The sequence below is a fragment of the Elgaria multicarinata genome, chromosome 9 (assembly GCF_023053635.1).
Source record: "Elgaria multicarinata webbii isolate HBS135686 ecotype San Diego chromosome 9, rElgMul1.1.pri, whole genome shotgun sequence".
Classification (NCBI taxonomy): Eukaryota; Metazoa; Chordata; class Lepidosauria; order Squamata; family Anguidae; genus Elgaria; species Elgaria multicarinata.
Genome location: NC_086179.1, coordinates 3,252,705 through 3,267,240, shown reverse-complemented (window position 1 = coordinate 3,267,240; position 14,536 = coordinate 3,252,705). Strand labels below are relative to the sequence as shown.

The following is a 14,536-nucleotide window of genomic DNA, read 5'->3' as shown; positions in this document are numbered from 1 at the left end:
CAGCTCTAAAATGTGCTGCCGACATCTGCAAAATAGCTGAAAACCGAAAGGGAAGCCTTGGGCAAGTCTACGCCAGTTTCAGCAGGCTGACTCGTCTTCTCCCCTGCCCTCTAATCCTACTGTCCGCCATCCTTCTCTGTTGTCGGCTAGCTCTTGAACGGGGCGGTCTACGCTGCAGTTTGCCAGCGCTCAACCTTACTGCAGTGTCAATTTTAGGGGATTCAAGCACATACGTCTCTGATGGCTTCCTGCGTTGCTTCTAAATTAGGAGCAAGCCTGACCGTTTACACAACAGACGTACGTCGGGCCAATGGTGCCAAGAGGCTCGAACTGATGGCAGCTGAAGGATTGCCAAATTCCCCACTGGAGTCCCTGTGAGTTTCCTCAGGAGGCAGCTCCCGGATCGCCTTCATCTCGGCACGGTCTTCTCCGTCACCATGATCAAGCCAGCCTGTTGTGGCCGTGTAAAACTAAGACACCAAATTAACTGGAGATTCAAGTCCTGGGCCTTTGCCCTCCAAGCCGTGGCACCCGTGTGGATCCCTCTCCCCGTGGGCATCATGGGCATGGCTGGGGGTGCGGGAGAGGGGGTGTTTCTGTGCTCCTTTGGACCCCACGGCACCGTCTCCTTAGCTGGGGCTGACCTGGCTGGAGGACACTGACGAAACCTCCGTTTTCTGAGCAGAGCTGGACACGTCGGACTCATCGGTCATGGGTTTGCCGCACACGGTTTCCATGATACAAGCCCGGAACTGGGTGAGGAGAGAGACAGAGAGGGCAGGGGGCTTTATAGATCTGTCTGGAGCCATCACATCCAGCAACCTGGCTGGCATTGAGAGGCCTCAGGGTGGTCAGAGGGACACGGGGAATCATTTCTCCTTTCATAACAGGCAGGCCTCCGGTTGAAGGGAGCCAAGTCTTCCTGCTACTGCAAATACACCACTGGCATTTTCGCATAGTACAGCTTTCCTTGGAGGTCGCAAGAGGGTGGGATAGAGCGAACATTTAAATACTCCCCTAACCTTAACCCTAACCCTCACCCAGACTTGAAGAATATGCCGGACAGGAGTTCCAGAAATAAACCAATGTTGGCATAAACGTATCCAGAATTGGATCTTTCCCCTGGCAACATTTGGACCCCTTTGTCCACCTAGGACAGCCTTCCTCAACCTGGGGCGCTCCAGATGTGTTGGACTGCATCTCCCAGAATGCCCCAGGCTGGGGCATTCTGGGAGTTGTAGTCCAACACATCTGGAGCGCCCAGGTTGAGGAAGGCTGACCTAGGACAAAGGGATAAAGGACCCTTTTCTGCCCCCTTCATTCTCCTTCCCCCTGCAGACAGATATATATTTCTGCGCAAATACAATAGTACGACACCCTGAAACTGCGAAATTACGGTAAAACAACACACTAGGCTTTCCCCGAAGGTCATATTAAACAATATAAGTGAAGAGAAAGTATTACAATTCGTTTTTGGAGAAGTTTGTGGTCAATGTTGGCACGGCAACGGGCAGCCAACATTGTTCTGGACAGGAAACCTAGACCTGCCTACTCAGGAGTAAGAACCATAGAATTGAATGGGACTGAGTCCCAGGCACAGGTGGTAGCGGCCTGGTCGCCTTCTCTGCAGGGTGTTCGGGGGCCCTCTTTCCCTCCCCCTTCATGGTTGAGCAGTTGAGCAGAGAACCGCCCCGCTTCTCTTTTGTCCGCGAGACCGCCCTTCGACACACACGCCCCCAACAAAAAATGGGATGGTCCGATATAGCGCAAGGACAGCAATACATGGGACAGAGGAGTGGCTTTATTGCGCACAGAGGGGAAAACTCTGGACTTTCCCACTCCAAAATATGACGGAAAAGGGAGGGGAAGAGGCGAGACGAGCGTAGGACAGGGACATCATGTGAGAACCGTGCTGCAAAATCACATACCAGGCATGACGAGAGTCTGATAAATCGCTGGTGTGATGGAACTCAATGTGGTTTTCTGTGATCTCTTCCTTTTTCTCCTCTCCTTCCTCCCCACCCCACCAATCTCTGACATCCTCCATTGCTGGAAGCACATGTCTTTGCTCTCTCCCACCTGTCAGTGTAGTGGAACACAAGATGGACTGAACAAACTCTTGTTGAAACTCTATGCTGTGCCTGCATTGTATATGCAAGAATGTCTGTGAGTAAAACTCTTTTCTTTCCTTCACTGAAGAAGGGTGTGGTTTTCTTTTTTCTCCTAAGACAGCCTGTGTGTCATGTGGGGCTGGCAAATGCTTATTCTGTTTTGTATTTTGTTTTTTCTCTCTGCTAATTGCCTTTCTAACAGGAGGCATCTTTATTAAGTAATCCCATCAAGGAGTGCCCCCCTCCCCTGGATTCTCATTTTTCTTGCCCCCACCAGCCAGATTTTGGCAGGGGATTTTTGAACCAATCGTTCTGAGAAAGCCAAGGGCCAGTTCAGAAAGGGAGAAGGTATGTCTTAAAAGGCACCTAATAGATTGTGGACACTTTTAATATTATTTGGAAAGATGCTTTTACGTGGGGAAATGGGAGTTTTAAAAAATTATGTTTTACAATTTCAAATACATCAAGAAAAAAACATAAATAAAATAAACAAGAAGTAAGCAGCGGTTTATAACAGAAAGCGTTACTCTTGATAAGATTTTATTTGGAATTCCAAAATTCCTAAATCATTTCCGTTCTTTCCCAAATGTCTTAATTTAAACTGCCCTTGCCTTATCTAAATATACCACACAATGTTCATAGAATCATAGAATCGTATTGTTGGAGGCGGCCCATAAGGCCATCGAGGCCAACCCCCTGCTCAATGCAGGAATCCACCCTAAAGCATCCCTGACAGATGGTTGTCCAGTTGCCTTTTGAAGGCCTCTAGTGTGGGAGAGCCCACAACCTCCCTAGGTCACTGGTTCCACTGTCGTACTGCTCTAACAGTCAGGATGTTTTTCCTGATGTCCAGCTGGAATCTGGCTTCCTTTAACTTGAGTTCGTTATTCCGTGTCCTGCACTCTGGGAGGATCGAGGAGAGATCCTCACCCTTCTCTCTGTGACAAACGTTGTTAACTATAATATTGTTAACTATATTAATATGCCATTTTTTCGCATGTGACGGAGCTGCGCCTTCCCTGCACCTTACTTGTAGCAAGTGAATTGTGCCCACATCATATGAAACCAAAGAGTTTCTTCCTTTATTTTTTAACACCATTCCTTGCAGATCGCGTGATAAACATATTGTGCAACCTAACAACAAATTAATATTTTGGCATTTTATTGACCAAGTACGGAATTTTCTTTCAAAAATTCAGTGTAGGTCCACCAACAGTGGATGCAAACAGTGATTTTGAATCGATTAGTTGGTATAATTATTCATAGAATCATAGAATCATAGAATCATAGAATAGCAGAGTTGGAAGGGGCCTACAAGGCCATCGAGTCCAACCCCCTGCTCAATGCAGGACTCCACCCTAAAGCATCCCTGACAGAGGGTTGTCCAACTGCCTCTTGAAGGCCTCTAGTGTGGGAGAGCCCCCAACCTCCCTAGGTAACTGATTCCACCGTTGCACTGCTCTAACAGTCAGGAAGTTTTTCCTGATGTCCAGCTGGAATCTGGCTTCCTTCAACTTGAGCCCGTTATTCCGTGTCCTGCACTCTGGGAGGATCGAGAAGAGATCCTGGCCCTCCTCTGTGTGACAACCTTTCAAGTATTTGAAGAGTGCTCTCATGTCTCCCCTCAATCTTCTCTTCTCCAGGCTAAACATGCCCAGTTCTTTCAGTCTCTCTTCATAGGGCTTTGTTTCCAGACCCCTGATCATCCTTGTTGCCCTCCTCTGAACACGGTCCAGCTTATCTGCGTCCTTCTTGAATCGTGGAGCCCAGAACTGGACGCAATACTCTAGATGAGGCCTAACCAGGGCCGAATAGAGAGGAACCAGGACCTCACGTGATTTGGAAGCTCTACTTCTGTTAATGCAGCCCAAAATAGCATTGGCCTTTCTTGCAGCCATATCGCACTATTGGCTTATATTCAGCTTGTGATCTACAACAATTCCAAGATTCTTCTCGTTTGTAGTATTGCTGAGCCAAGTATCCCCCATCTTGTAACTGTGCCTTTGGTTTCTGTTTCCTAAATGTAGAACTTGGCATTGATCCCTATTAAATGTCATTCTGTTGTTTTCAGCCCAGCACTCCAGCCTATCAAGATCCCTTTGAAGTTTGTTTCTGTCTTCCAGGGTATTCGCTATCCCTTCCGTTCAATGTCTCTACCAAAGGCAGGGCATTCTCCCTCTGCCCACCCCAACTGCCGTCCCCTGGCTGGGACTCACCTGTTTGTTCATGAAGCAGTAAATGATGGGGTTGTAGACACAGGCGCTCTTGGAGAAAAAGGCGGGGATGGTGACCATGCGCAGGTCGAGGCCGTGGTCACGATTGTTCACCATGTACATGGCCAGGGCCGCATAGGGGACGTAGCAGAGGCAGAAGGAACCCACCATCACTACCACCATCCGAGACACCTCCCGCTCGGCCTTCTGGGTCGTGGCTGACTCCTGTTGCTGAGCAGCTACCTGTTGGGAACCAGTGCGAATGCCTCTTTAAAGAGACGGGATGGAGATGCTTCACTCTAGACTATACAGAGGAAGAGCCCTGCTGGATCAAACCAAGGGTCCACTTGTTCACACAGAAATCTGTTGGCACGGTGGCCAACCAGCTGCCCACGGGAAACCCACAAGTAACAATACCCTTCCACTCACGATCCCAAGCAACTGGAGTACAAAGGCACTAGCAGACACTGGAGATAGCACAGAGCCATCAGGGCTAGTAGCCACTGATAGCCTTCTCCAGGGATTTGTCTCACGCCATGCGCCATTTTGTCCACCTGTACCACGTCTCCCATCACTTGCCTTTTCTCTAAACTAAAAAGCGGCAGAGATGGTAACCTTTCCTCACAGGGGAGTTGCTCCAGCCCTGCATCCAGCCCTCCTCAGATGGAAGCAGGATCTGCAGTAACTGCTTTCGGAACTCCCCACCACTGGGGAAAGTGGCGAAGGGCCCACGTGGGACCGTATAATAAACACCATGTACGATAAATATTTTTTTAAAATACCACCCATGCTTCCAGTGTTTCATGTTGAGACCAGCTGCTCTCCGGGACCGGCTGTCTTGGCAATAAAAATACAGCCAACATCTGTTGCGACCAAGGGCCTGCTGAGAAATATTATCAGGCCTGGGACTGAAGTTATTTTGATTAGTATTAGTATTTTTAGCTACAGGCCTGTCATGCCTGCCATCTACGTCGTCGTCGTCATCACGCACAGAACAAAATGATAGGTCCCTGCCCGAAAGAGACTTACAACTACAAGTCTCATTACCCCCAGCTTGCTCTAGACTAAGTGGCAGTATCTCTCTGAAAAACAGTTGCCAGGGAACAAATGATGTAGAAGCGTCATTGCTTTGATATTCAGTTTGTGACTTTGCAGCTGATAAAGACAGGATGCTAGATTTTGGTCCGGTACAGCCAGGGTTATGCCCTTAGTCCTTTTGACCTGGAAGACTTGGCACTGAAAAGGGGCTTTGATGCTAAAACCTCATAAGACCTGGCTCCACCTGAGCCCCACACAGAGGTGCATGGATGCTGGGGTGACCCTATGGAAAGGAGGACCGGGCTCCTGTATCTTTAACAGTTGTAGAGAAAAGGGAATTTCAGCAGGTGACATTTGCATGCATGCAGCACTTGGTGAAATTCCTTTTTCATCACAACAGCTAAAGCTGAAGGAGCCCTGCCTTCTTGACCAGAAACAAGAGAGGGCAGGGCTCCTGCACCTTTAACTGTTGTGATGAAGAGGGCATTTCACCAGATGTTGCATGCCTACAAATGACACCAGCTGAAATTCCCTTTTCTCTACAACTGTTAAGGATACAGGAGCCCTGCCCTCTTTTGTATCTGGTCACTCTAGTATAGCTCCTGCAGCTTTATCTGTTGGGATGAAGAGGGGATTTCACCAGGTGTTGCATGCCTACAAATGACACCAGCTGAAATTCCTTTTTCTCTACAGCTGTTAAAGATACAGGAGCCCGGTCCTCCTTTCCATAGGGTCACCCTAATGGATGCGCATACACTCACCCACACCGGCCTCGATATAGCTGGTACTTACAGCCCGAAGGGCGCCCAGGAGCTGTGAGTAGGAGAAGACGATGAGGGTGAGCGGCACGATGAAGCAGAAGATGAAGAGGAACCAGGTGTAATATTCGCTCTTGTACTTGGTCCCGACTGTGTACCAGTCAGGGCCGCAGGAGCATTGCAGGCCTTCTGGGATGAACCTGGAAGACAGCGGACAGGGACTGGGTTAGGTGAAAGACCACGGGTGCTTCTGCAGAAAAGGCCTTGACTGCACCTATTTCATGCTACGGTGCCTATTTCCTCACCATGGAGAACACCTTCCTGTTTTGCCCGGTCCTCCTTTCCGTATGGTTACTCTAATCAAGGCATTCCATCCCTGCTGCTCCTTGAATGTTCTCTCCACTTTTGTTGGGAGAAAGAAACAGCTCACGGTTCCTGCCTCACCTGCTCCACCCAAAGTAGGGCGGGATGGAGACCCCGATCCCAATGAACCAAGTGGCCGCCACTACCAGCAGCGCGTGCTTGGAGTTGAAGCGGAAATTCCCGAAGGGCTTGCAGATGACGATGTAGCGTTCGAAGGCCAGGAAGGCCAGGGACCACCCAGTCACCAGACCTGGAGACGGACAGATAAACGTGAAAAGAAAAAAGGCTGAGCAGGAGCCTAGAACCCGAGGCCTCTCAGACTTCCAGTTCCCCCTGGCTCCCGGCCGAGGCTTTGCAAATCTCCAGATTTTGACAATATTTTGCTCCGTTTAAAGGTTCGACACACATCGCGTGCCTCCTCTCTCTGTAATCCTGGCAACAGCTCAATAAGGCAGGCCGGTATTACTGTCCAGATGTTTCTTTCTTCACAGAATGCAAACATGATTTGTGGAATTTACTGCCCAAGGAGGTGGTGGTGATGGTCACTCTGTGAGATGGCTTACCAAAAAAAAAAGTATTGGGGTACAGCAGGGGTGGGTGGAAACCTGTCGCCCACCCCCACTGCGATATTATTGGTCTTCCAACGCCCGTCAGCCCCAACCAGCATGGCTACTGGAGAGGGATTATAGCAGAGTTGGAAGGGGCCTCTAAGGCCATCGAGTCCAACCCCCTGCTCAGTGCAGGAATCCACCCTAAAGCATCCCTGACAGATGGTTGTCCAGATGCCTCTTGAAGGCCTCTAGTGTGGGAGAGCCCACAACCTCCCTAGGTAACTGATATAGCCCTGGACAGCCAGAAGGAAGGCTGCTTCCTTCATTTGCTACTTGACAACCTCCCACTGGCATCAGCAGGACTGGTGTCAAGCATAGGCACAGTCGGGCAAGGGCCAAGGGCCCACACACCTCAGCAGAGGCCCACAGCCAAGAGCCCCCTGGAGTTGCTCCTCGTCCTCTTCACCATTGCGACCTGCTTGTTCACCTGCCTCTCGCTTTGGTCCACACAACGGTGGTGAGAAGGTAGACTCACTCAGGGAGGGGCCCCTCTGAGGGCGTCCTGCCAGAGGAGCCGCCCCTGGGCCTTGGGTTGCCCAATGCTGGGGACAGAAAGCTGAGGGAGGAGATGGTCAGATGTGCCAAGGAAACTCTGTGAAGGACAAGGCATTGCCATGAGCGAGAACATTCTAGAAAAGCCTTCTGCAACCTCTTACTCTCCAGATATGTTTGACTACAACCAGGGCTGGTGCCAGACTATTTTGCGCCCTAGGTAGGTGAGCTGCTTTCACCAACCCACACCAGCGTACCTGGGCGTGGGGTGTCATATTGCCCACCCAGCCGAAGAGAAGCCAGGACGCTGGGGTGGGGGGGCCGGCGGGCGGGGGGCTTCGGAATGGCGCGCCCGGCCGGAAGCCGCTCTGGGATAGCGACTTCTGGGCGCAGCGTTCCGAAGCTGCCCGCCTGCCCGCCCCCCTACCCCAGCATTCTGGCTTCGCTTCGGCACCCTCCCAGCTGAAGCGAAGCCAGGACGCTGGGGCGGGCGGGCGGCTTCGGAACGGCGCGCCCAGAAGCCGCCCTCTCAGAGCTGCTGTGGGAGAGCGGCTTCTAGGTGTGGCGTTCGGCGCCCCCCTTACCTTGGCGCTCTAGACAGCTGCCTGAGTGGCCTCTATGGTAGCACCGGCCCTGACTACAACTCCCATAACCCCAAGCCAGTTGTAGTCTGACATCCCTGGAGGGTCCCAGGTTGGAGAAGGCTGTTCTAGAATGGCCCTCTGGAAACATGATGATATTCTCTTACGGGTTGCTGGTTTCGTGATTCATCTTCCACCCCCGAGACCCTCAGCGTTGCCTACATCCGGTCCCACCACGGCAGCGTGGTGCCGGCCCTCCCTCTCCTCCCCCCTCAGCCTCCAGAAGCCGCCGTGCCAGGCTGGCCTCCCGTTTCCTAGGCCCTCCCCGCGTTTACCTGCCACCGAGCCTAGGAAGGCCTCCAAGGCGCAGACGTGACGCCCAAAGAAGAAGTAGCCTTGGGAACTGGCCAGGAAGACGGTGAAGACCGAGAAGACGCAGAAGAGGAAGCCGGCGAAGGAGATGTTGACGAGGATGTAGTTGAGCGGTTGACGGAGCTTCTTGTACTTGACCGTGACGATGAGGATGATGGCGTTGAGCGGCGTGCCGACGAAGAAGACGAAGCCCATGAAGGCCGTCTGAAAGTAGAAGGCCCACACGGGCGCGATGTGGTACTGGGGCCCATCCCAGGGCCCCACCTTGGAGATGTTTTCAAAGAGGTAGAAATCTTCTTCCCCGGACATCCTCCCTGGTGCCGGGACCACCGCACAAATCCTTCCCGTGGGACCCCTTCCCTCCTATTATAGAATGCCCGAGGGGGGGAAAGCCACTTAAGGGCTCAAGCCGGGATCAGGACATAATCCTGATCATCCCAGAGGCAAACTTGGGGATTTGTGAACCTCTAAGATCCTTACCTTCTGTCCCATAAACCCCTCTGAGAGGTTAATCTCGTTGGCTGGGCAGGTTAAGGCCGACTGAGAGCAGCTTCTTCGGATTGCAGAGGGAAAAAGCCGAAACATAGTGCTGAGCCAAAGAGCTGCACTGATCTTCTCAGGAAGCTTCTCTCAGGGGTGGGGGTGGGGGGTGGGAGGTCACGGAAGCCTCGGCCACTCTCCCCCCCCCCGAGAATCAGAAAGCTGATTTCTGCAAGAATTGTTCCGTGCGCCGTAAAATTATTTGACACAGTGGTGCCGCTACGGCTGGACCCTGGTGCCAAAACTGACCCTCCCACCACCACCACACACACAAACGACCATCCAGAGAACGGCAGCTGATGGAGGCAGCAGCAGCAGCCTCGGCCCCTGGACCAGTCTGAGCTCACCGAGGGTGATGCTTCTCTTGGCAACATCCTTGCTTTCTTCTTATTTTTATAAACGTTTTTATCAAAGTTTATCATTCTGAAAACAACAGAATGAAATTTAATAGGGATAAATGCCAAGTTCTACATTTAGGAAATAGAAACCAAAGGCACAGTTACAAGATGGGGGATACTTGGCTCAGCAATACTACAAGCGAGAAGGGTCTTGGAATTGTTGCAGATCGCAAGCTGAATAGGAGCCAACAGTGCGATGTGGCTGCAAGAAAGGCAAATGCTATTTTGGGCTGCATTAATAGAAGTAGAGCTTCCAAATCACGTGAGGTCCTGGTTCCTCTCTATTCGGCCCTGGTTAGGCCTCATCTAGAGTATTGCGTCCAGTTCTGGGCTCCACAATTCAAGAAGGATGCAGACAAGCTGGAGCATGTTCAGAGGAGGGCAACCAGGATGATCAGGGGTCTGGAAACAAAGCCCTATGAAGAGAGGCTGAAAGAACTGGGCATGTGTAGCCTGGAGAAGAGAAGATGGAGGGGAGACATGAGAGCACTCTTCAAATACTTAAAAGATTGTCACACAGAGGAGGGCCAGGATCTCTTCTCGATCCTCCCAGAGTGCAGGACATGGAATAACGGGCTCAAGTTAAAGGAAGCCAGATTCCAGCTGGACATCAGGAAAAAATTCCTGATTGTTAGAGCAGTACGACAATGGAATCAGTTACCTAGGGAGATTGTGGGCTCTCCCACACTAGAGGCCTTCAAGAGGCACCTGGACAACCATCTGTCAGGGGCGGGGGATCTACACTACTGCTTGAAAGAGCTTTAAAGCGCTTTATAACAATTTTGACAACTGTTGGGGCCCAGGACACACTGCATATACAGTTTTCAAAATGTTTTCAAAGTGCTTTAAAGTGCTTCAAAAGCAATAGTGTAGATCCCCCCAGGGATGCTTTAGGGTGGATTCCTGCATTGAGCAGGGGGTTGGACTCGATGGCCTTGTAGGCCCCTTCCAACTCTGCTATTCTATGATTCTATGATCTATGATTATAAAAACGTAAATCCCAGCTAACCAGGGATTTACATAGCTGCAGATGCTCATGTTATTATTCTTACAAAAAACATGTGTATCCCACAAAATGGTGCTTATTCCCAAGTAAATCTGTTTAGCGCCAGGAGAGCAGAACCAAACGCCATTGTATTCCTGTAGTAAAGTCAGAGCCGTGCTTTAAGTGGATTTAACATGCAAAACAGCACATGCTTAAAAAACACACACACACCTGAGTTAGTAAACAGTGGGTTTTGTTTGTTTTTGTTTTTGCTGTTTTGCTCTATCATGTTAGATAGAGTTTTTGGATAGGGTGACTGTATGGAAAGGAGGACTGGGCGCCTGTATCTTTAACAGTTGCATAGAAAAGGGAATTTCAGCAGGTGTCATTTCTAAGCATGCGGCACCTGGTGAAATTCCCTCTTCATCACAACCGTTAAAGCTGCAGGAGCTATGCTAGAGTGACCAGATTTAAAAGAGGGCAGGGCACCTGCAGCTTTCACCTTGGTGATGAAGAGGAAATCTCACCAGGTTCTCCATACATACAAATGACACCTGCAGAAATTCCCTTTTCTCTACAACTGTTAAAGATACAGGAGCCTTGTCCTCCTTTTCATAGGGTCACCCTAGTTTTGGAGGGCCCTTCGGAAGACACCCCCAGTGGGGTGCCTCCCTAAGTGAGTCTGCCTTCTGCCTGCCATGGTCAACAGCTGCTCTTTTTCCTCCTCCTTTTCCTCCTCCTGGCTCCCACTAGGCAGAGAGCCAGGGAGCAAGGAGGCCGGGGCGTCTCATAGAATCATAGAATCATAGAATTGCAGAGTTGGAAGGGGCCTCTAAGGCCATCGAGTCCAACCCCCTGCTCAATGCAGGAATCCACCCTAAAGCATCCCTGACAGATGCTTCTCCAGCTGCCTCTTGAAGGCCTCTAGGGTGGGAGAGCCCACCACCTCCCTAGGTAACTGGTTCCATTGTCGTACTGCTCTAACAGTCAGGAAGTTTTTCCTGATGTCCAGCCGGAATCAGGCTTCCTTGAGCCCGTTATTCCATGTCCTGCACTCTGGGAGGATCGAGAAGAGATCCTGGCCCTCCTCTGCGTGACAACCTTTTAAGTATTTGAAGAGTGCAATCATGTCTCCCCTCCATCTTCTCTTCTCCAGGCTAAACATGCCCAGTTCTTTCAGTCTCTCTTCATAGGGCTTTGTTTCTAGACCTCTGATCACCCTGGTTGCCCTCCTCTGAACACGCTCCAGCTTGTCTGCGTCCTTCTTGAATTGTGGTGCCCAGAACTGGACGCAATACTCTAGATGAGGCCTAACAAGGGCTGAATAGAGAGGAACCAGTACCTCACGTGATTTGGAAGCTATACTTCTATTAATGCAGCCCAAAATAGCATTTGCCTTTCTTGCAGCCGTAGACAAGAAAGGCAAATTTCTGCTCCTCCTTCTTACCTTTACCTTCATCTGGGCTGGAGAGAGAGGCAGGTGAACAAGCAGGTTGCAATGACGAAGAGGGGTAGGAATTCCAGGGGGTTCATGCCAGTGAGCCTCTGCTGGAGCCTGGGCAATGAGCAGGTGCCCAACCATACCGGACTGTGATGGCGGCCTTGATGTCAGGAATGTAGAAACAGTTATAAAGTATGGTGTGGTGGTGGTGGTGGTAAGAGAAATATTAGTTGTGTGCTGCACAACTGATGTTCTACACACATCTGTCTAAAGCCCCACCCCTAGGGTGACCCTATGGAAAGGAGGACTGCCTGACTTCTGTATCTTTAACAGTTGCATAGAAAAGGGAATTTCAGCAGGTGCCATTTGTAGGCATGCAGCACCTGGTGAAATGCCCTCTTCATCACAACCGTTAAAGCTGCAGGAGCTATACTAGTGACCAGATACAAAAGAGGGCAGGGGTCCTGCAGCTTTAACTGTGGTGATGAAGAGGGGATTTATTTCACCAGGTGCTGCATCCCTAACAAATGACACCTGCTGAAATTCCCTTTTCTATGCGATGGTTAAAGATACAGGAGCCCCGGTCCTCCTTTCCATGTGTTCACCCTACCCACCCCTTCCCATAAAACCATTAAGTCCAGAGTCTAAAATTTTCGAGCTTCACCACTTATTTGACGGAAGCAAAGGGTGACGCAGTCCAGGATTAATTAGATGCACTAAAGCCAAATGCAGCGTGATTTGCACGCCAGTCCCAAACCCATTGACGTGGCAGTAAATCTTCTCCACTGAGTTCAGTGTGATGCCTACCTGCTCTTTAGGCTTGTCAGCAGATCAGGGCAAAGCCAGCCTGTGTATGTGTGTGTGTCTCCCCTTTAACGGCAGTTTGACTCCGCTGGAGCTTTTCCCTGCATGGGAATAAATAAATGTGAGCCCCTGCTAACGTTGGCACATCAAGTTGCACTATTAAAAAGCCCAGTAACAAAAGCCAGTTGAAAAGTTACCGCCTTTATTGCTACTGGGATTGCACTCACCCTGAAGGAGCAGGTTCGTAGCTTGGGGGTTCTTTTAGATCCATCATTGTCACTTGAGGCTCAGGTGACCTCAGTGGCACAGAGTTCCTTTTACAAACTCCGGTTGGTGGCCCAGCTACGCCTCTATCTGGACAGGGATAACCTGGCTTCAGTTGTCCATGCTCTGGTAACCTCCAAGTTAGATTACTGCAATGCCCTCTACGTAGGGCTGCCTTTGAAGACGGTTTGGAAGCTGCAACTCGTGCAAAATGCAGCGGCCAGATTGATTTCGGGAACCAAAAGGTTCGACCGTATAACACCTGCTCTGGTCCGCTTGCACTGGCTGCCTGTATGTTTCCAAGCCCAATTCAAGGTGCTGGTTTTGACCTATAAAGCCTTACACGGCTTGGGACCACAATACCTGACGGAACGCCTCTCCCAACGTGAATCTACCCAGTCACTACGTTCAACATCTAAGGTCCTCCTCCAGGTGCCTACTCCGAGAGAGGCTCAGAGTGTGGCAACGAGGGACAGGGCCTTTTCGGTGGTGGCCCCCAGACTGTGGAACGATCTCCCTGATGAAGCTCGCCTGGTGCCAACGTTGCTATCTTTCCGGCGCCAGGTTAAGACTTTCCTCTTTGCCCAGGCATATGGCAGCACATCTTAATTACCCACATGTTTAGTTTTTTATTGGTTTTTAATGCTTTATGTGTGTATGTTCTGTGTTTTAGAATTTTAAATTTTGTATACTCATTTTAATCTTAATTTTAGAATTTTTGTAAACCGCCCAGAGAGCCCTGGCTATGGGGGTGGTATATAAGTGCAATAAATAAATAAATAAATAAATACTGACTATGCTTAGGACTGCAATCTCATCTTCTCAATGTTTTCTTGGGGGTGGGAGGGGGGGAATGTCCCACTGGTTTCAGCAGGTCTTTCTCCCAACTGAGAAATTAGGCAGAGGAGTACGGGCAGGCCACAGCCATTGAAATGTATATATAATTTCTCCTTCTTCTATATGGGGCTTCCGTGTGCATAATGTACCCCGGACAGTTCTAACTGGTTCCAGTCCCAGTGAGGAAAGGGTTAAGGTGTCTTGCTCTCAGATAATGTGTGTATGTGTGTGTTTTGTGTGACGGCCATGTGGGACTGGCACAGAACCCAGCCTTTTGCCTGCCACAAGCAAGGAATGTAATTTGAGCCTGCGGTTACTAGTCTGTCTGAAGAAAACATCTGGAAGGCAAACATAACAGCTGGCTCGTTGGTCTAGGGGTATGATTCTCGCTTAGGGTGCGAGAGGTCCCGGGTTCAAATCCCGGACGAGCCCTACTTTTCCCCCCCTGTAACAGCTTGCCAGGAAGCAGAAAGAGACAGAGACAAACGAGGACAAATTGAAATTCAACGTGCGTTTGCCATTTCTGAAAATCCAGATTTACTACCGCAGACCATAGATTAAAATAAAATAAAACACCTTATTGCTTTTGTGATCTGTGGTGGTAAATCTGGGTTTCCAGGAACTGGAAATGCAAGTTTAATTTTAATTTGTCTTCATTTGTCTCCATCTCTTTCTGCTTGAGGTTCTGGGCTACAATCCTCTGGTTGCTCCCCAAATCTGCAAGTCAA

The 14,536-nt window shown here is 50.1% G+C and overlaps 1 protein-coding gene and 1 non-coding gene across 2 annotated transcripts; one reads left to right on the top strand and one right to left on the bottom strand.

Annotated features, from left to right (window-relative positions):
* Positions 1–455: 455 nt before the first annotated feature.
* OPN1SW (opsin 1, short wave sensitive) lies at positions 456–8,848 on the bottom strand. Its single transcript, XM_063134630.1, has 5 exons — positions 8,503–8,848; positions 6,565–6,733; positions 6,155–6,320; positions 4,328–4,567; positions 456–752 (listed from the first exon to the last, which is right to left on the bottom strand). Exons 1-5 carry the CDS (start codon positions 8,846–8,848, stop codon positions 630–632), a joined length of 1,044 nt encoding a protein of 347 aa, XP_062990700.1. The 3' UTR covers positions 456–629.
* A 5,320-nt stretch (positions 8,849–14,168) lies between these two features.
* On the top strand, positions 14,169–14,240 carry TRNAP-AGG (transfer RNA proline (anticodon AGG)). Its single transcript has one exon. It is a non-coding gene; the product is annotated as a tRNA-Pro (tRNA).
* The last annotated feature ends 296 nt before the right edge of the window (positions 14,241–14,536 follow it).

What these genes read in the sequence shown, in the direction of transcription:
- OPN1SW (XM_063134630.1), bottom strand. Translation starts at nt 8,848, where the DNA reads ATGTCCGGGGAAGAAGATTTCTACCTCTTTGAAAACATCTCCAAGGTG. An exon ending in CCCTACTTTGGGTGGAGCAG is followed by an intron (nt 6,321 to 6,564) that starts GTGAGGCAGGAA and finishes GCTGTCTTCCAG; the next exon opens with GTTCATCCCAGAAGGCCTGC. An exon ending in ACTGCTTCATGAACAAACAG is followed by an intron (nt 753 to 4,327) that starts GTGAGTCCCAGC and finishes CTCCTCACCCAG; the next exon opens with TTCCGGGCTTGTATCATGGA.